At 41.0% G+C, this 22,794-nt stretch overlaps 1 protein-coding gene across 1 annotated transcript in view; it reads right to left on the bottom strand.

The window, feature by feature from the left end:
- The window catches only part of HDAC9 (histone deacetylase 9), a 458,294-nt gene that overhangs the window by 144,756 nt on the left and 290,744 nt on the right, over positions 1-22,794 (bottom strand). The window contains exon 14 of the mRNA XM_084203797.1: positions 2,649-2,826. Within this exon, the coding sequence (XP_084059923.1) occupies positions 2,649-2,826 (178 nt within the window). The remainder of the gene's footprint in view (positions 1-2,648; positions 2,827-22,794) is intronic.

Below are 22,794 nucleotides of genomic sequence, written 5' to 3' on the forward strand. Positions count from 1 at the left end.
CAGATAAATTCATTCTGTACCATAACATCCCATATGTTAATAATGAGATGTTATGGGAATAACACACAGATTGTTTTGTTGGCTTGTTGGTTTTCTTTTTGTTTTTTCAAAGAAACTGTATTAGAACTGTTGATGTTGCAAAGTTTCTCTTCATCATCACTCCAAAGGTATCAATCTCATAAAATAAAAAATAGCTCTATTTTTGATGTGTTTAAAAGCTGGAGTGATAAAGGTTACATGTGCAAGTCTGTAAGCCTAGACACATGTCAGGGAAAGAGATTCTTTAAGCAGAAGGGAAAGGCTCAGCTGTGAATGCAGAGCTATGTGCTCTGCAAGACCTGGTCAATCAGCCTGGGGTACTGGCTATTAGCATGGATACAGCTTGCAAGCAGGTACAGCACCACACTGTCTTCAGCCAGTACCTAGAGGATATAAAAGCACTGAGGGCACTGAGCAGAGGTGGAGAAAAAGAAGCATAAAGTTGTAGGGCAGATGAAAATAGGAGGATTTAAATTTTTTTCAGTAATGGGTAGAGATTATTACCTTGAATGACAGTGAAGGGGGGGGAAAAAAGATTCAGTAAAACAAGAATCAGGGATTCAAGAAAAAGATGTTTCATATTTTGAAAAAGGAATTCAGTGGACTGATAATTTCAGTTGCAATAAGTTGGCCTTCCTTCCTTCCTTCCTTCCTTCCTTCCTTCCTTCCTTCCTTCCTTCCTTCCTTCCTTCCTTCCTTCCTTCCTTCCTTCCTTCCTTCCTTCCTTCCTTCCTTCCTTCCTTCCTTCCTTCCTTCCTTCCTTCCTTCCTTCCTTCCTTCCTTCCTTCCTTCCTTCCTTCCTTCCTTCCTTCCTTCCTTCCTTCCTTCCTTCCTTCCTTCCTTCCTTCCTTCCTTCCTTCCTTCCTTCCTTCCTTCCTTCCTTCCTTCCTTCCTTCCTTCCTTCCTTCCTTCCTTCCTTCCTTCCTTCCTTCCTTCCCTCCTTCCCTCCTTCCCTCCTTCCCTCCTTCCCTCCTTCCCTCCTTCCCTCCTTCCCTCCTTCCCTCCTTCCTTCTCTTTCCACTGGTGTTCATGTAGCAATTACTAAAAGGATGAATTTTAACTCTGCCTAATCTGACTGTCTGCGTTTCCATTGTTGAACCTATCAGGTTTCTTTGTGTCACATCTCAAGCCCTTTATGCCAGGGATGTACACAATTTCATTCCTTCTCTTATTTTTCCATCTCAACTTCACACTTTCTTTCTTGATTAGTTCCACTAATGCCACAAGTCCACAGATCTATGTAACCCCCCTGACCCTACTCCCCTCACTGGGGATTATAAAAGGAGGTGTCAGTAAACCTTAGCAATTAGGCTGAAGCAGCTTTTTTTTTTTGAAAGGGACTGCAGATTTTTATTTTGGTTTTTTTTTTTTTGAAACTGCAGATTTTAGAAAGGGACAGTGAAGCCTACACACAGTGAGCTTACTTTTGGTGTGCTCTGAAAATCTTAGAATGAGTTTACAATGTTTTGGGGACTCTATGAATACAACTAGAAATACAGTGATCTGGTTTAGGAATCCTGTCTATATGTGGCTATTCTTTTTGGAGAAACTCATGGAAAGTGAATTACCGTGTTTGTTTCTGTACAACCCAAATGTTTGCTACCCAACAGTAATAATACATTTTTGCTTGTGCCAAGGTCACATTCTGATTGGAAAGCTAGGAGCACACTGCCTCACACACTGCCCGTTAAGGACTCCATCCTTAATAAACTCACGGTCATAGCCTGAAAAAATGCAAACTTTCAGGGAATGGGAAGTTCTGCCATCTGAAGGAAATATAATTCTGGCATAAACCTTCATAAACCGTAACTGCAAGTGTTTCTTTCCCCCTCTTTTATTTTTCTTTGTGCACAAAGTGAATCTTCCCTTCTGACCGTGCTCTAATGTGATACTGACATTCAGGCTTTTACAAAGATGGACCCTCATGCAAGGTTAGGTTACCCACAATAAGAAATGAGGTTTCTGTGGTCATTTTCCTTCCTTTAACTGAAGATTTTTGAGGTTCTAATCACTTTTCTTTGGACAGCCCATGCTTCCTGAGTGACTGGAATGCCCAGGAACTAAGCATAAAACCTGCCTCTGTGGACTCCACACAAGTGTTGTTTGACACAGAAGTTGTAGCCATCAGCACTTAGTCATGCCTACAGCTTTTCTCTTTCTGTAGAGAAAGAGACCTTGAAGCAAGGACTGATTTGTCAGATGAAGACATTGAGAATTACATCACAGTTTTCCTCCTTACTGGTGGTCTTTCTTCAACTTATTGGTGGTCTTTTTACAAAACAGGCAACGAGAATACAAAGAAAAGAACCAGAGAATAGAGAAATGAAAGAAAAAGCTATGAATGACTTAAAGGTACCAAAAATGCACCTGTTTCTGTATTGCTAGAGCTAGTCAATGGTAATAATTTATGACTGTGTGAATATTAACCCCGTGATTTATCAGCTGCCCTGGTTGAGTTGGTGCCAGTATGGCATCATAAAACAGAGGAGCAATAGGGCTAAAACTGAACGCCTTGCTGCAGGAGGCATTTGAGGTATTTAAGTCTGTTGATCCCACATGAACAAATGCATTTGCCCTGCCTATTAAAAGCAGTCTTTAGGGAACCCTACCAGTGGTGTAGACATGCTGGCTGGGCTGGTCCATGTCTGGGTGAGGTAATGTGGAGTCAGTGGGGGAAGATGGGCTCCTGGAAAGCGGTCGATGTTTATCTGATCCTGCCATGCCAACTGTAGCCATCTGAGCCTGGTAGATTTGCAACTGGTGGACATGCCGGTGTGCCAGGAACTCCTGTTTCCAAGAAAACAGCACAGTAGAAAGAAATGTGAGATGGGATCAAGTGAAACACCGAGGGAAACATGTCAACAAATTAAGTTCATTAGGTCAGGGCTGTAATAAACAGTGGGGACCCCCACCCCCCAACTTGTACCTAGGGCTCTCTCAATAAATCCATTCAACAGATGTTTTCATGCTGACAGTGTGGGCTACTGACTTTGCTGAAGAGTAGGTGATGGCAGGCAACCTGTCAGTTCTCCCTGACAGGAAAAACAGCTTCACATGCAAAGGCTTATAAAAGACAAAGCTTTTCTAATATATTGAATACATAATATGATGTTAGAACATGCATTTTATGACCATACACAAATAGAATTTAAATTTTCCCACAGCACTGTCAGTGTAGCTCTTTGAGCAAGGGATTTTCTGATATATCTTTCACTGTTCATACATATTGACAATTCATTACTTGAGTTCACTTTTCTGATAATCATTAGAGTACAGAAGACAAAAGGATTTGTTCCCTATTGGAACGTTCTTCAAGCTAGTAAAGGCGTACCAGTGGATTGTGGTAGCCTTCACCAAACATTATTACTGAAACATATTTCTTAAAGAAGTCTTGGAAATTCAGTGGCCAGTGAGGGCAGATTGATGCTGTCTCTGTTAGGACTTTTCTCAGTGCTGGTTGACTCTGAGCTCTGAGGCTTTAGAGCTGCCTTTCTTTTACTTCCAGACCTGAAATTCAGTTTTGCAATATCTGCACTTCTTTTTTTTCAGTGAAGTTGCAAGTCTGCCATTCAGTCAATATCTAAAACACAATCATTCCAGGTCTCTGATCTAAAAAAGTCAATTTAAGTGGGATTTTTTTGTTTGTTTGTGGTTTTTGGTTTTGTTTGTTTGTTGAGTCAGTTTGTTTGTTTTGATGTTTTTGTTTTGTTTGTTTTTTCTGGGTTGTTTGTTTGTTTTGTGGGTTTGGGTTTTTTTAACAGTGTCTTGAAGTACAGGGAAATAAAAATCTGGAACATCACATAGCATAGATAACTTTGGAAGATGTTCCTGACTTTGTTTCTAAAATGATTTTGTGTTTGTGTCTATGTAGTCAATAGAAACAATATTTTTCATGCAGACAAACAAATTGAGAATTTTTTTTTCAAGATTAATCAACCTGTGGGAACATCACCTTAACTAGACATCTATTTCAGCACTTTGTTGTAAACCAAGAATACAGCCTATTCTTTCTCTCCTCCATTACAGGTTAAAGTGTGTCCTGTTTGTATCATTCTCCCCTCCTCAAATGAAACCAGGCACATACTATGTTTGACACGTGTTTACCAACATAATCTGTTCAAGGAAGGAGAAGAAATTTGTGGAAGGTTCCATGGACATTGCATGACACCTGCTTTAATTTCTGAGGACACAGAAAACATTTGCCTGTGAAAATCTTTTAAAATTTCTTACAAGTAGTTTGTCTCACAAGGCTTACACTGAAGCTGACATCCTCTCATGGCATCCAGATTCTTTAGCTGTAATATTACAAACTGTAGACATCAGCAAAGTTTAGACTTGTTTAGATTTTAGTCAAAGTTTTAGGCTAACTTCCTGATTAGGGTTTTTTTTTTACAGACAACAGGCACTCATGAAATACATCTTTTTTTCCCAGCCACCTACATATTTATGCTGTGAGCGTTTCTGATACTCTGAGTCACAGACAAGTGGATTAATGCAATGAGTAATGTGGATAATCAACACACTTATCTGGCTCCCCAAATGCCCACCTGGCCTCTGGAAGGGATTAAAGGAACACAATGAATTCATCTTCAGGTTTTATGCGTTACAGCCCTGCAAACACATGTCCGTCTCTCCGGCGATATGACAAAAGCAGTATTTGCACATCTGCAGGGCTAGTGATTTGTGTGAATATATCTGGAGCATTTCTGAGGTAACCTGAGCCCTGTCTGCCCGGCGTGGAGCCTGCTAGTTCCAGGTGCCTGAGATTAGTTTATTAGTAGAGGCAAGCAATTAGGGCCTCTGCTGGAGCTAGCAGAGGGCCATCCATCCCCTTCCACAGAAACCAGCTCAGGCCCTCAGTAATTATTTTGAGGAGGAATTTTAGAACCAGTATCTAAAGAGAAGATGAGCCTTTTGGGAGCATGGGAGGTAAATATTTGTTGTTTTCCTAGTATTACTGTAAGGTTTGTTTAGCAGGGCTTTGATTAATTTGGGTTGGTGTGAATATTCCTCTCTTGTAGATGCGTGATTTGTACATTTTGGAGTTTAACATTTTGTAAATTCTAAGGATTTTAATGAGATCTGTTTACTTATTTCTACTGGCTGTGAGACCTGATAAATCACAAGTACATTTTGTTGGATTATTAGCTGGTCTGTGTTGGAGGATAAAGCACAGGTGAGTTGTCTATATGTAACAGTCCTTTGAATGGTTATGTTTTGTGCAGAGAAAAAAAAAGTGGGATTCGCTCATAAAAGCTTTTTTTGCCTCTTAGCAGTCTGTTTTTTAATTCAATGTGTTAATATTTAGTTTAGTCACAGCTAAATAAATCCAAAGATTTGTATGTCTGTAGCATAATCCTGCATGTGTATGGGCATAGTCACATCTCTCTTCAGGGTTTATGCTTTGGCTTTCTTTCATTGTGGTAGAGAACTTTTTTCCCCTCTTAGGGACAGCAAATTTTACATTTCTTAATAATATGATCACTACTCTCATATATTTGTGGCCAGGTTTATATCCCTCTGTTGTTGTGCTTTTGATGCATTCTGCTGAAGTATGAAGCGCGGGCTAACGTCTATAAACTTGTAAAAGTTTTGCCTGTCCTGACTTCCTCTCCCAAAAGACCTAAAGTACTACTAACCTTACAAAGCTTTTCCTCTCAAAGCATTTTTGGTGGTCTGTTTGCTAATTTCCACATTATTTTCAGAAAATTACCCAAAGGATGGGCAATTTCCTGATAGGGAAAGCTACATGCAAATGCTTCAGAAAGTTTTGCCCTAGGTAAGGATGAAAACAAGACCTGCTGGCTTTCAGACCTTGCTCTCTCTCTCTCTCTCCTCGTTTTGAAGAATATTTCTGATGCCTGCTCTGATGCCTTTTCTCACCCCATGGCTTCTGTTGGAGTGGCACCTGTCCAGACCCCTGTAGCAATATGGGAACAGAGCAACTTCAGATCCTGCCACTTGTCCCCTCTACCACCCTCCTAGGCTTTCCACCTTCCCAGTGCAGTTGTAGCTGAATGCATCCAAGGGTTGTCCCAGCCAGCCAGTGACTGCATCCAGCAAAAAGGCCTCAGCTTGCAGCAAACAGAGCTCAGTTCTGCTTTAAGGTCACTGTGAAGGCAGTCTTGGTCCAAACTAAGACAGCATCATCCAAAGTCTGACTGAATCAGAAATTCTGGTCTCCTAGAAACTTCTCCTTTGACCCAGGTGTAGGTAGTTAACAGTCCTTCAGAAATATCATACAATATAGGTTTGACCTTGATTATCCTCAGAAGTGACAGAAAAAAACCCACAGAAAACAGTGAATGCCTGTACAAAGGAGTTTTCTTCCTTGGGACCAAAGACTGTGGGTAAGTGGAATTGTTAGCAGTTTTCACACTGGAGTTTTGTGAAGTACTGTTTTGCCTACTGTCCTCAAGCAGAAACATAACTAGTTCCCTTCTGAAACCAAGCAAAAATAGGTCCTGAGGTCTTCAAAAAAAAAAAAAAAAGCGTGTAAACAAATGTGAAAGTGTAGGAGAGGTGTCTCTCTGTCAATATATGCAATCTAATATAGAAATTAGTCTGAGATATCCTTGAAAATGAATGTGTTGAGACATCTTTTTAGCTGTTCTGTCACTTGGAGAAAACACATCACCCAGAAGCCCTACCAGTTTCTATTTTTGACAAAACCACATGTGCAGCCACCAACTTCCATGGTCATCACTTTCAAAAAACCCCAGTATGACCATCTGAAATACAGTCAGCCACAAACTCAGAATCAGCACTTTTATGAAAAGTAAGTAAATTACAAGTATGGTTACAGACGCATAAATTGAATAGGTAGAAATAGGATTTAGAGCAAGCAAAAGCATAGACGGGAAAAACCAGGACAGTTAGCCTTGAGGCATCTGGGTATATTAGGTCACATGTTATCAGGATCTTTATAGAATTTGGAATTCTCTTGCTGGAATCCAAGGAGGACAGTGTTGACAAGAAAATGGGTAAACAGAAATGAAGTCTTATCAACTGAATCTTCGGTGCAGGTACAGAGCAGTGGGATGGAAGCTATAACCCAAAACTGCCTGGAGTCCCAGGCAGAGATTTGCCTTGAGCAGCAATCTGCTTCTCACAGCAAAGTAAGCCCACACCCTGTGCCTTCCCCTTGCCTTCTGAAGGACTGTGGAATGGCTTATTCCAGCTGCTGCCAAGGTAGATCTTAATACTTAGACTGGTCCTACTGTGGTGACAGCCTAGGGAATGGTTAGCACCCTCAACCAGTTTTGTTTTCCCCCTCTGTTCCTGGAGCTGCAGAGCTGCTGCTATAGAAATCCCTGGCCCTCTCCTACCATCCTTCCCTTCTAGTGGAGGGGTGCCTTTGGGGTGACAAAAAATGTTATGAAAATTACAACACTTTAAGGTCATAAAATAGGGGAAGAGCAAAGGCTCTTAATGGGATAACAGGAGCGTGCTCCTTTATTGAGGCACTTAGGAGAAGATGCATTTTGGACATGGGGTTGCCTGGCTAAATGTGCAAGTCCAGGCTGGAGTCACAGCATGTAGGATGTAACAGCAGAGTCAGGACCCTTCCTTTTACCTCTGCTGTTGCATGAGGAAGTGCCTGGGCTGCTGGCATGCGCTTTTAAAGGGAGAGAGATTAAAAATTGCCTCTCTTGGAGGGAAAGCTTCCAGAAAACTGACCATCTAAATGTGACCCGTGTTGGTCCCATGTTAGTGAGGAATCAAGGTGGTCACAGGGTTTGAGGAGTTTTCAGCTATCTTTGTTAAGAAACATGAACCAAGCAGTCATTATGTTGAAGCATGGCTTGATTAAGAAGAAAGGAATTATGAGAGTGACATAAAAGATTGCCCTAAAGTCAGAATCCTTTTACTGGAGGGAAATTCCAGGAGTCCAAGTGAGCTGCTGGATTCACTCCTGGTTCCTGCTCCTGTGAGACCTGCCTTCTCTGCTCCCGACATTGGCAGGTACTTGACTTCTGTCACTCCTGCTAAAGTGCTGACTGCAGTGTGCACAGCACTCATCCAAAGAAAATGCAGCACCTCCTCAAAGGCTTCACTCCTGGCTGAATCTTTTCCTCTCTTTCTGACTCTCCCAGATACTTAATACAAATGTATAAATAATTGGGGAAAAATGGACCACCTGAATATCTTGTGGTTTTTTTTTTTTTTTTTTTTTTTTTGTTCTTTAAGGAAACCTCTGAAGAAGTTTCTCGTTACTTTATTGCTTTTACTGAAAAAAACCATGACTTTCCAGAAGTCACTTGATGCTTTCCAAAAAAAGAATGCAGGGAAGAATTAATACAAAAGGAAAACACAATTGTTCACATCTTGCCCTAACTTTCAGTATTAACAGGTATTTTCTTCTTTTACTTTCATATGAAGAATAAGTAAGCTCTGCAATAACACTTAATGGTCACAACCACTTAATCCTAGTAGCTTTCTGAAATCAATAAGTTGCTATGTTGGCCAAAACTAATTAATGATAACATCACCTGTCCCACATGTTTAATTGCTCTGGGAAAGGTCACCCAACTCTCTTCAACAGTATTGGCAAATCAGTTTGGTGTTAGTTTATGCAGATCATTTCAAGCACTTCCATTTTTCTGCTCTTCATCAGAACTACTTTTCTTAGCAGACTTGTATGATTTATTTTTAAGTGAATCATTACTTTGGCCTTCACACAGAAAAATAATATTCTCCAGGCAAAATTCATTAGCAGTCCCACTGCAGATCTGTGTTTTCTGTATATTTCAACAGATTCTGCTTTGCTTTTATGGACAATTCTTCTGAGTTCAGGTTTTATTGTAGAATTAATGAAAATTACTTGGATCTATAAAGAGAAAATCTTGGAAAAGCTTGTTCTTCAATATAGAGTCAAGACACACTAACAAATCAGTGTCTAAGTATAAAATCATGAGGGTGTACAGATGCCTCCTCCCTTGTATGGAGCTGCAGTGAGGTCAGAATGGGGAACACCAGTGGACCATATGGTCAGCAAATATTAGAGCCATCACTGGGGTTTTTGACCAAATCTGTTCTCTCTCTACAGAGCATTTGTGCAGGTCACTGTATCTATTGCACAAGGCTGGGGGATGAACAGATCCAGAGCAGCCCTGCCAAAAAGACTCGGGGTGCTGGTGGATGAGAGGCTGGACATGACCCATCAATGTGCACTCACAGCCCAGAAAGCCGAAGGTGTCCTGGGCTGCATCCAAAGCACCGTGGGCAGCAGGGCAGGGAGGGGATTCTGCCCCTCTGCTCTGCTCTGCTCTGCTGAGACCTCACCCACAGGGCTGCATCAGCTCTGGGATCCCCAGCTCAGGAAGAACAGGGACCTGTTGGAGTGTATCCAAAGGAGGGCTGCCAAGATGATCAGAGGGCTGAAGCACCTCTCCTGTGAGGAAAGGCTGAGACAGTTGGGATTGTTTAGCCTGGAAAAGAGATGGCTTCAGGGTGAGTTAATTGCAGCCTTCCAGTAGCTGGAGGAAGCCTACAAGAAAGATGGAGAGGGATGATTCACAAGGGCATGTAAGAACAACAGCGAATGGCTTCAAACTGGAAAAAAATTAAGTTTAGATTTGATATCAGAAAAAAATTTTTTCACTGTGAGGATGGTGAGCCACTGGAATAAATTGCACAAAATTGTGGATTTGCCATCCCTGGGTGTGTTAAAGACCAGGCTGGTTGGGGCTCTGAGCAATCTGCTCAGAGGAAGCAGTCTAGAGGAAGAAGTCCTTCTCCATGACAGGGAGTTTGGAACTAGCTGACCTCTAAGTTCCATTTTGACCCAAGCCATTCTGTGGGTCTGTGCCTTTTACCCCTCTGAAGACTTCAGAGAGATTTATTGCCAATCTCACACCTTACTTCAATGTGGTTAAAATGCCCACAGACTTCCTTCCTCCAACATATATGTAGTAAGAAATATTTTTTTGAAAAAATTTTCTATGTACACACACACATCTGCAGATATCACAAGATATTTTAAAAACATTTTTCTCTCTTCAGTGCAGGGCTCTACTGTACTTTTCAGATTTTGGAACACAAGGAAATAGTGATATACAGGGAAATGGTGATATAACTTGAGGCTACAAAATAAAGGATTCACATATAGGAAATGTGCTGCAGATGGAAAAAGAAACTGTCACAAAAATCCTTTCAGATCTGTTCTATATACTTAGAGCTCTACATCGTTGCAGAATGCTCTATGCATTTGTAGAATAAATATATTTCTGCAACAAACAAGTACAGCTTTTTTTTTCTTTTTTTTTTTAGTTTTATTTGGGATAAGATCAATTTATTTGCAATTTGAACAAAAATTTACTTCAACATCCAAAAATTACTTACGAATATTTCCGACTTTGTTTTCTCAACTTAGAGTTTGCTGCTTATAACAAGTGGGAGAATTGCCAGAATGGGTAGATTTAAATGGAGGAAAAATACCTTATGTTTATTGATTTAGGAACAGCTAGAGGGTTAAAAAGAAACAAGGATAATGTTATATGCTAGCATAGCACAGATTGTATGATGCAGACTGCAAGATAAATTATGCAATTTCTTATTCCTTAAGTAATCCTCCAAACTTAAAATGCAAAGTAACCTTCAGTAGATACCATATTACCTGTTCTGTTTCACAGGAAGGATAAATTTTGTGCAACTTATTCCAGTGGCTCTTTTCTTTTTTTTTTTTTTTTTTTTCCAGAGGATAGCTGCTTAGTATTTAGAATGACTATCTCTTTGTTTTAAAGGCCAGCTGAGATAGTGGTGTCTCAGTTGTGTGTTGGGGAAGGCAATCCTGAAGATCAACTCTGTTGCTGGTGAAGTCCCTTAAAACCATTCTCCCTGTGGTGTGATGGCAGCTTGGGAGGACATCCACATGCTGGAGATTGTCTTGGAGTTAGTGGCAGAGCAGGAAGACCAGAAGCAGTGGGGAAGAGGCAGATGAGCTGGCTGGGATGCACAACTACAGCATCCTGAGAGATGTGTGGGTGCAGTCCACGAGCAGAGGCCTTCCAGTAACTCAAAAGGAAGGACCTGGCAGTCAGTGGAGAAGGCAACCTCCTCCTATCATAAGTTATAAAACATTCAGCTCTGTTTTGGATTATTTACACAAATGTAAATCTAGATAAACTAGAGGGGAACCAAGAAATGTATTTTGGGTGTTCACTGGGATATCTGAGAGAAGGATGTGTCACTTCAATAACTGCATCTTAAAGCATTGCCCACAAAGGAGGGAGACAGAATTCTTGCAGCCACACAACACTCATAAAAAAATACATACGGGAAAATACTGCATCAAATAAATAGCTACAACTTTAACTATATGTAGTGAAACCCAGGAGGACAGAGTGGAGGAATCCTGAGAACCAGTCAAAGCAAAATGTTAATGCTAATTGTTGTATTTAGTTGGCTTTGTGTTGTGACAAGTTTGTTATTATGCAGATTTCCTACCTGCCACCTTCTATGGGAGGATTTTACCAAGTGAAGTTATGCAGACAATTCCCCTTGCTTCTTACCTCTTTATTTGTAATTATGTTGGCCCTGTGTTAACTCAAGATAACATTATAGCTGTCCCCAAATGCTCTCCATTAGGGGCCTGTGACAAACAAAATCTTTCAGTGCCTGAAATAGTTTTTTTTTCCCCCTCTCTTGCAGAAGTGTAGCTATTAACATGCTGAAAACAAAGCTGTGCTTGTTTATTGTCTGACAGAGGGTTAGTAGGTGTTACAGATTTTCACTGGACATATAAATGTCCTGTTTTTTCATCAGAAGGATATATAATATAATATACTATATTATGCTATAATATGCTATAATATGTTATAATGCACTATACTATACTATAATATAATATCTAAAAATATACTATATTAAAATATACTATAATAGACTAAAATTATTATTATATCATATAATGATATCATATCATATTATAGCATGACCTAAGGTATTAGCACATGGCCTACCCTATTACAGCATGGCCTAGGATATTATCACATGCCCCACACTATTATAGCATGGCCTAGGATATTATCACATGGCCCACACTATTGCAACATGGCCTAGAATATTATCACATGGCCTACGCTATTATAGCATGACAGAACCTATCATAGCATGGCCTAGCCTATTATCACATGTCCTAGAATATTATCACATGGCCTACACATTATAGCATGGCCTAGCCCATTATAGCATGGCCTACCCTATTATACCATGGCCTAGGATATTATAACATTGCCTACCCTATTACAGCATGGCATGGGATAATATAGCATGGCCTAGGATATTATCACATGGCCTGGGAAAATATAGCATGGCCTAGGATACTATAACGATGGCCTACCCTATTATAGCATGGCCTAGGATGTTATGACATAGCCTACCCTATTATATCATGGCCTAGGCTATTATCACAGGGCCTACACTATTATACCATGACCTAACCTATTATAGCATGGCCAAGGATATTATCACATGGCCTACCCTATTATAGCATGGCCTAATATATTATCACATGACCTGGGATGATAAAGCATGGCCTACCCTATTATAGCATGGCCTAGGATATTATCACATGGCCTACACTATTATAACAGGGCCTAGGATATTATTACATGGCCAAGCCTATTATAGCATGGCCTAGGATATTATCACATGGCCTACCCTATTAGAGCATTGGCTAGGATATTATCACATGGACTACCCTATTATAGCATGGCCCTGGATATTATCACAGAGCCTACCCTATTATCACAAGGACTACCCTATTATAGCATGGCCCTGGATATTATCACATGGCCTACCCTATTGTAGCATGGCCCAGAATATTATCACATGGCCTACCCTATTAAAATATGGCTTAGGCTATAATAGCATGGCCTAGGATATTATCACACGGCCTACCCTATTATACCATGGCCCAGGATATTATCACATGGCCTACCCTATTATAGCATGGCCAAGGCTATTATCACATGGCCTACCCTATTATAACATGGCCTACCCTGTTATATCATGGTCTAGGATATTATCACATGACCCACCCTATTATAACATGGCCCTGCATATTATAACATGGCCTACCCTATTATAGAATGGCCTAGCCTATTGTCACATGGCCTAGCCTATTATAGCATGGCCTAGGATATTATCACATGGCCTACCCTATTATAGCATGGCCTACCCTATTATATCATGGCCTACCTTATTATAGCATGGCCCTGGATATTATCATATGGCCTACCCTATTATAGCATGGCCCTGGATATTATCACATGGCCTACCCTATTATAGCATGGCCTACCCTATTATAGCATGGCCCAGGATATTATCACATTGCCTACCCTATTATAGCATGGCCCTGGATATTATTGCATGGCCTACTCTATTATAGCATGGCCTACCCTATTCTAGCATGGCCCTGCATATTATCACATGGCCTACCCTATTATAGCATGGCCCTGGATATTATTGCATGGCCTACCCTATTATAGCATGGCCTACCTTATTATAGCATGGCCCTGGATATTATTGCATGGCCTACCCTATTCTAGCATGGCCCTGCATATTATCACATGGCCTACCCTATTATAGCATGGCCCTGGATATTATTGCATGGCCTACCCTATTATAGCATGGCCTACCTTATTATAGCATGGCCCTGGATATTATCACATGGCCTACCCTATTATAGCATGGCCTACCCTATTATAGCATGGCCCAGGATATTATCACATTGCCTACCCTATTATAGCATGGCCCTGGATATTATTGCATGGCCTACCCTATTATAGCATGGCCTACCCTATTATAGCATGGCCTACCCTATTCTAGCATGGCCTACCCTATTATATCATGGCCTACCTTATTATAGCATGGCCCTGGATATTATCATATGGCCTACGCTATTATAGCATGGCCCTGGATATTATCACATGGCCTACCCTATTATAGCATGGCCTACCCTATTATAGCATGGCCCAGGATATTATCACATTGCCTACCCTATTATAGCATGGCCCTGGATATTATTGCATGGCCTACCCTATTATAGCATGGCCTACTCTATTATAGCATGGCCTACCCTATTCTAGCATGGCCCTGAATATTATCACATGGCCTACCCTATTATAGCATGGCCCTGGATATTATTGCATGGCCTACCCTATTATAGCATGGCCCAGGATATTATTACATGGCCTACCCTTTTATCACATGGCCTACCCTATTATCGCATGGCCCAGGATATTATCACATTGCCTACCCTATTATAGCATGGCCCTGGATATTATTGCATGGCCTACCCTATTCTAGCATGGCCCTGCATATTATCACATGGCCTACCCTATTATAGCATGGCCCTGAATATTATCACATGGCCTACCCTATTATAGCATGGCCTACCCTATTATAGCATGGCCTACCCTATTATAGCATGGCCCTGAATATTATTGCATGGCCTACCCTATTATAGCATGGCCTACCCTATTATAGCATGGCCCAGAATATTATCACATGGCCTACCCTAATATTGCATGGCCCTGGATATTATCACATGGCCTACCCTATTATAGCATGGCCTACCCTATTATAGCATGGCCCAGGATATTATCACATGGCCTAGCCTATTATAGCATGGCCTACCCTATTATAGCATTGCCTAGGATATTATCACATGGCCTACCCAATTATAGCATGGCCTACCCAATTATAGCATGGCCTAGGATATTATCACATGGCCTAGGATATTATCACATGGCCTAGGATATTATCACATGGCCTACCCTATTATAGCATGGCCTACCCTATTATAGCATGGCCTTCCCTCTTATAGCATGGCCTACCCTATTATAGCATGGCCCAGGATATTATCACATGGCCTACCCTATTATCACAGGCCTACCCTATTATAGCTTGGCCTACCCTATTATAGCATGGCCCAGGATATTATCACATGGCCTACCCTATTATAGCATGACCTTGGATATAATCACATGGCCTTCCCTGTTATAGCATGGCCCTGGATATTATCACATGGACTACCCTACTATAGCATGGACTACCCTATTATAGCATGGCCCAGGATATTATCACATGGCCTACCCTATTATAGGATGGCCTAGGATGTTATCACATGGCCTACCCTATTAAAGGATGGCCTAGCCTATTATAGCATGGCCCAGGATATTATTACATGACCCAATCTATTATAGCATGGCCCTGGATATTATCACATGGCCTACCCTATTATAGCATGGCCTAAGATATTATTACATGGCCTTCCCTATTATAGCATGGCCTACCCTATTATAGCATGACCTACCCTATTATCGCATGGCCTAGGATATTATCACATGGCCTACCCTCTTATAGCGCAGCCCACTATATTATCACATGGCCTACCCTATTATAGCATGGCCTAGGATATTAGTACAAGGCCTACCCAATTATCTCATGGCCTATCCTATTATAGCATGGCCAAGGATATTATCACATGGCCTACCCTATTATAGCATGGCCAAGGATATTATCACATGGGCTACCCTATTATAGCATGGCCTAGGATATTATTACATGGCCCAACCTATTATCACATGGCCTATCCTTTTATAGCATTGCCTACCCTATCAGAGAATAGCCCAGAATATTATTACATGGCCTACCCTATTATATCATGGCCCTGGATATAATCACATGGCCTTCCCTATTATAATATGGCCCACCCTATTATAGCATGGCCTAGGATATTATCACATGGCCTATCCTATTATAGCATGGCCTAGAATATTATTACATGGCCTACCCTATTATCACATGGCCAAACATATTATAGCATGGCCCTGAATATTATTGCATGGCCTACCCTATTATAGCATAGCCTACCCTATTATAGCATGGCCCAGAATATTATCACATGGCCTGCCCTAATATTGCATGGCCCTGGATATTATCACATGGCCTACCCTATTATAGCATGGCCTACCCTATTATAGCATGGCCCAGGATATTATCACATGGCCTACCCTATTATAGCATGGCCTAGGATATTATCACATGGCCTACCCTATTATAGCATGGCCTACCCTATTATAGCATGGCCCTGGATATTATTGCATGGCCTACCCTATTATAGCATGGCCTACCCTATTATAGCCTGTCCTATCCTATTGTAGCATGGCGCAGTATATTATCACATGGCCTACCCTATTATAGCATGGCCCTGGAAATTATCACAATGCCTACCCTATTATAGCATGGCCCACCCCATTATAGCATGGCCTATGATATGTTTACATGGCCTACCCTATTATCACATGGCCTACCTTATAATAGCATGGCCTACCCAATTATAGCATGGCCTACTCTATTATAGCATGGCCCAGGATATTATCACATGGCCCACCCAATATAGCATGGCCCTGCATAATATCACATGGCCTACCCTATTATAGCATGGCCTAGGATATTATTACATCGCCTAGGATATTATTACATGGCCTACCCTATTATAGAATGGCCTAGGATATTATCACATGGCCTAGGATATTATCACATGGCCTACCCGATTATAGCATGGCCTACCCGATTATAGCATGGCCTACCCTATTATAGCATGGCCTAGGATATTATCGCATGGCCTACCCTATTATAGCATGGCCTAGGATATTATCACATGGCCTACCCTATTATAGCATGGCCTACCCGATTATAGCATGGCCTACCCTATTATAGCATGGCCTAGGATATTATCGCATGGCCTACCCTATTATAGCATGGCCTAGGATATTATCACATGGCCTACCCTATTATAGCATGGCCTAGGATATTATCACATGGCCTACCCTATTATAGCATGGCCTACCCTATTATGGCATGGCCTGGGATATTATCACATGGCCTACCCTATTATAGCATGTCCTAGGCTATTATCACATGGCCTACCTTATTATAGCATGGGCTAGGATATTATCACATGGCCTACCCTATTATAGCATGGCCCTGGATATTATCACATGGACTACCGTATTATAGCATGGCCTAGCCTATTATAGCATGGCCTAGGATATTATCACATGGCCTTCCCTATTATAGTATGGCCTAGGCTATTATCACATGGTCTACCCTATTATAGCATGGTCTAGGCTATTATCACATGGCCTACCCTATTATAGAATGGCCTAGGATATTATCACATGGCATAGGCTATTATAGCATGGCCTCGGATATTATCACATGGCCTACCCTATTATAACATGGCCTAGCCTATTATAGCATGGCCTAATATATTATCACATGGCCTAGCCTATTATAGCATGGCCTAGGATATTATCACATGGCCTAGCCTATTATAGCATGGCCTAACCTATTATAGCATGGCCTAATATATTATCACATGGCCTACCCTATTATAGCATGGCCTAGGATATTTTCAAATGGCCTAGCCTTTTATTGCATGGTATATTATATTATATTACATTATATTATGTTATGTTATGTTATGTTATATTATATTATATTATATTATATTATATTATATTATATTATATTATATTATATTATATTATATTATATTATATTATATTATATTATATTATATTATATTAATTCTATTCTATTCTAATTATCCTTAAGGTTTTTTTGTAGTTTTTGTTAGGAATGTTATCTTTCCTATCTGGTAGTAATTTTTTTGTATATGATGCATGTATAAATATAGCTTGCATGATACTATCCTTTTAAAGATCATAATGAAAATAATCTGTAATTCATCTGCTACATAGAGGGTATTCTTGTGTGGACATGCTAAAGTGTAGACATGACAGATCCAAAGTGCACAAGGATTGGAAATCCTGATTTTCAAGTCCTTTCTTTTTCCAGTGGATTAGTAATAATTGCATTTTATGAATAATACTCTCAATTTCTGGGTTCACATCTGGTTTAATTATGAAATAATGAAGCATTGTGGCTTTCTGTGTTTCTTATTACAACTGATAGCCATGGAACTATGGTCAGAAGCTGTTTTGCTTAGATGGTGTTGGATTTGATAAAGGATGGGAGAAAGAGGTTGGAGCAATTGACACTGTCCAATATCACAGTTCAGACAAACTAAAAGCTCTGATCCCTACTCTATAATCTTTAATCAGGATGCAAAAGGGCTCTGAGCAGACTACGTGAGGAGAGGGAGGCTGATCATCCCTCTCACCCACAATGAGGCATTGGGACAAAGAGCTCATGGAACTTTGCAGCTTCTATGTCTTTGGGGTCATTGTGGTCCTTAGTCTTGCTGGGAACATCCAGCCTATTTTCTTACCAACCTCTGGAAGCACTAAACCGACTCAGAGAAACCTGGGGGAAAGGCAGACACGTAACAAGGGTGCACACATCATGATGTGTGTGCACATCGTGCCACAGCCGACCTTCGGGGCCACTGCGGGTCCCAAGAGATGTGCTGGCAGCGCTCCAAATAGCTGGCACCCCATATCCATGCCATTGCATTCAGAATGACCTGGAAGCCCTGCTGGCCACAGGGAACCTTCTGAAAAAGAATGGATGCTGTGAAATATATTTCAGACAACTATATCTCAGAAATATACCTCAGGCCCTTGGCAGAGCTGCAAAGGTAGGCTGAAAGCTTTGAGGCAGGGCTCAAGGCACTGCACGCTGCCAGCCCAGTAGTTCCTGTTGGAATTCTACAAGACAAGGGCTGTTTGAAGGTTTCTTCCCAGGAAACACAGGAGTTAAACCCGAACTGACTGCAGTATCAACAGATATGCTAAAAACTATGCATTTAGCCCTGAGCCTAACCAGAGAACCTAATGCTGTCCAGAGGCCCAGCTCCTTCCCTCTCTCACTCTCCAAATCCTCCTCTGACTATGGGTATTGGGGTTTCTCTTTGCTACTCTCAGTACAAAAATGTAATTAGAACAATCAAACAATAGCAACGTTGCTTTTGACTTTTTCTGACAATATTAGAAATACCCTTGGTTTTCATCATAAAAGTTCAGATTCACATATCCAAGTGGCTCTTTGGCTATTGAAATATGCTTTACATATGGATAAAATTTAATTCATAAGAATCTGACAGCTGCTACCTGGCCTTCTTTGCTTACATTTAGTCAGTCTACAGAGAACTTAAAAGACTTTTACTGTACAGTTAGAAATAAGAGACAGGATTATTTCTCAGTTTTTCTCATGTGCATTGTGAGGCAACAATCTAACCTATGACCAGGTCCCTTTTTTTGTCTTTTTTTTTTTTTTTCCCCAGACTGGATTTAAGCCCCAATGACTGTTTCTTTCATATAGCAATATTTGCCAGTGTTATAGTACACCACACCCTATGTCTTATTGCATCCTTACAAAGTTCCTGGACCTCATTCTTTCTGGGAGAAGGAATCATGAGGTGGCAAGACTTCAGTAAATTTTATATAAAACTGTTAATTAGCTGGAGAATTCTGATTTTAGGTACATCCAGGAGTTGCTCCAGATACAAAACCCCAGAATATACTTTGAAAATTTGGGTTCAATATAACTTCACGTGGAAGCATCTGCTACCTCATTTAATCTCCAGCCTTGTGTGTGTGTGACAGTAAATGGTTACTGAGCTCCCTTTCAGAGCTGGATGGAGATTCAAAATATTTCAGTGTAAAGTGAATAGTTACCCACGCTGATATGGCCAAAATTCTTTTGAAAATGAAGTTTTGTTAGTGGTGCAATGATTGCTTAGAGCAAAATTCATCGTGTTACAATGCAAGTAATGCACTCCAACTTCATGTGGTAGGAAGGAAAACAAAGTGCTAATTTATGAGTAGCTGCCCCCTGAAGGCAATGAGATTTTTGGCCCATTGAATCACAAAAGACCGAGGGAGTACCCGAGGCAAAAGCTAGCTATCATTGCATTTTGGTTTCTTTCACTTATTAAACTGTTATGATTTCAACCAAGGAGTTTTACTTTTCCCCCCTGATTTCCCCCACACATCCCACTGGGAAGGACTGAGCAAGGTACTCTGTGGTAGTTAGTTGCCAGCTGAGATTAAAGCATGACAACATCACAGGCATCTGTTGGTGCCCAGGTAACCCTGGCCAGGAGAGGGAATACCGACTGTCCCTGCTGTTGGGGGCAGCACATTCCCTGTGCCTAAACCAGAGGTGTGAGTTGTCTCACCTAGGCTTGGATTTTAATGAAAAAAAGGGAGTGAAAAGCCCTGAGCAGGGGCCCATGGCTGGCTCCTTTCAGCTGTGAAATGTTTGTGTCCCTAGGGGCTCTCTTCTCCCCAGGGGCAGAGGGGGTGTGAGAGCCTCTCCTTTTCATTTAAGAAGGGTTACAGGGCCATGCTGCCGAAAGAGCTGCACCAGGGGCTGAAAGTCCCGAGAGAGGTTTGGGTCAAGTTAGGTTGCTTTGGGAGGATTTGGATCTCTGAAGATGTTTTGTTTTCATTCTTTGAATTAAAATTTAATTTAAGTAATTAGAATACATAATCCGTCTCTGAGGAATGCTGTCCTAATCTTGTCTCTTAGAAGAAAAAGCAGGATTTTCAAATTTTATCTGTTACTGATCAGCTGTATGAGCTAACACCAGTCTTCTAAGATCTCTGAACCTTTGTGTCACCTTATCTCATCCTGGCTTTATCTCTTCTAACCATGGAGATTTCAAGTAGTTTGTCCTTTGCAATGGGACAGTTCAGTGCTCAACACTAGGGATGCTTGACTGCAGTTGCGGAGTTAAGGCACATAATATTTAATGAAAACCTACCTCAAAATTCCTCTTTATTACACCCCCCTCCCCCAAAGGAAAAAAAAAAGAAAAGAAAGGGAAAAACCAGTGAGTTTCTTTTAGTTTGTTTTGGCATAGTACATAGGAGTCCAGTTATATTTCATATTAAAAAAAGGAAAATAAGAGGTAAATATAAGGAATAAGAGCAGAAGGACAAAAAGTGAGAGAAGGGAAACTAGATGGGAAAGGTGGAGAGAGAACAAGAACCCAGCTTTAAAAAGATAAATCGTAACACAGACTCTGGATCCAGGCACCAACATTCTTGTCACCTGAGAATAGAGCACTGCAAGTGTGGGTTTTGGATATTCATGGAGTATGAGGTTCAGTTAGGAAAACCCTGATGCCCTATGTCGCTATGCAACTATGACTTCTATAAAAGCTTTTAAATTTAGATTACCTTTGTTGTAATATGAAGGCTTTTGAAATCTGCAGTTATTTTGGAAGACTGTTGCTTATTGCTCTAGTCCAGTGTAAAGCAGTGCATTACCAGCAGTGTAATACCCTATTTATTCAATTCCTCCCAAAACACCCTAGAAATGAATTGCTGTAACGTGTGGTTGTGGTAGCCCAGCAGTCAGACAAAATCAGCTGAGAAAGCAGGGCTGGTTGTGCACCAGCTGCAGCGCCGGCCCGTCACCAGCCACAATCACTAACCTTTTTGGGAAAAGTCACTTCCATCAGTCAGGCCACTGCAGGGCAGTGGCCGCAAGGCAGCAAAACACTGCTTGGAATAATTCTTTGCAGATGCCAGGAACCGGAAGTTTCAGGGAGAAAAATGAAAGCCATTCACTCTTCCAACGACACAAGCCTTTGATACAACAAAGTCAGTTGGACAGGGAGCTCCAAGGTCAGGAAGGCACGTAAAGATTGGTGATTAGAGAAATACTATATCAGCAAAGTGTGGCAAGCTATTAAAAGAAACTGTAGCTTTTATGATTGTGCTGCTGCAGCCTCCCCAGGGCTATTTATATTAGATATTGAGTTAAGCATAACTTATTTAGTCTCAGCATTCCAGAAAACATTTTGATGTCAGCTACTGAAGGAAAGTAAACACAAGGAGGAGGAAACAGGGCTGATCCCAAACAGATAAAAATTTTGTAATTTAATTTTGTGAACCCATGCATGTTAGAGCATTAAGAAAAAGGAATTTTTAAAAGCTTGATCTGACTCAAAGCCTGGTTGATAGAGGTATTTAGTCGCTCTGCAGCTGGGGGAGGATGGGTGGAGAAACAGAGATGATTTATCACCTTGAGTACTTGCTACACCCTAACAAAGCATGAACACAGTTTTCTGTAGGCATTTTCATCTAGAGCAGATTTTATGCACATGTGTGGTTCTCATCTAATGCTGTGGGCTTGTGTGTATGTTGAGCCAAACTATTTGCTTAGCTGGGCTGTTTGCCCAGTGGATGTCCTGATGGCTGGTGACTGGGATTTGCCTGCCCTGTAGCAAGCAATTAAGAGTCTTTGGGACTGTAATTCAGGAATTGCTCTATGAGTCTGGACTTTTGGTCACGAAGCAAAGGATCAAAAATCTGATCTAGACACTGGTAATGTCTGCACAGATATTATCTCTCAGCTCAGCAGCTCCAGTGCAGGAATCATGCTTGCTTATTTCTCTAAGAAGAAGTCAACAAATCCATTGGGCAGTCCTACTCGTGGGTTGTCTATTCTCTCAGAATAACACTGTGGACCTGAGGAAATTACAGGTATGAATGTAAAGTCAGGTGTGGTTTTCTTTGATTTGCCAGAACGAACCGTTTATTTAAGACTGAGGAAGTGGGAGTGCTGAAACCTCAAAGTCAAGTACAGCTTCACACAGGGGAGGCACCTCAGCAGCAGCTCCTTGCAGAGGACTTTTTTCCTGCCATCTTGACTGTGCTTTGATTCTTTGATTTATTTTTTATTTTATTTTTAGATGGGAGGTTAGCACTTCCAGCTTTGTTTGAGTTCTGCAGAAAAAAGAGCGTGAAGGAATATAGTAGAACC

The sequence above is a fragment of the Fringilla coelebs genome (assembly GCF_963513975.1).
Source record: "Fringilla coelebs genome assembly, chromosome: 1".
Taxonomy (NCBI): domain Eukaryota; kingdom Metazoa; phylum Chordata; class Aves; order Passeriformes; family Fringillidae; genus Fringilla; species Fringilla coelebs.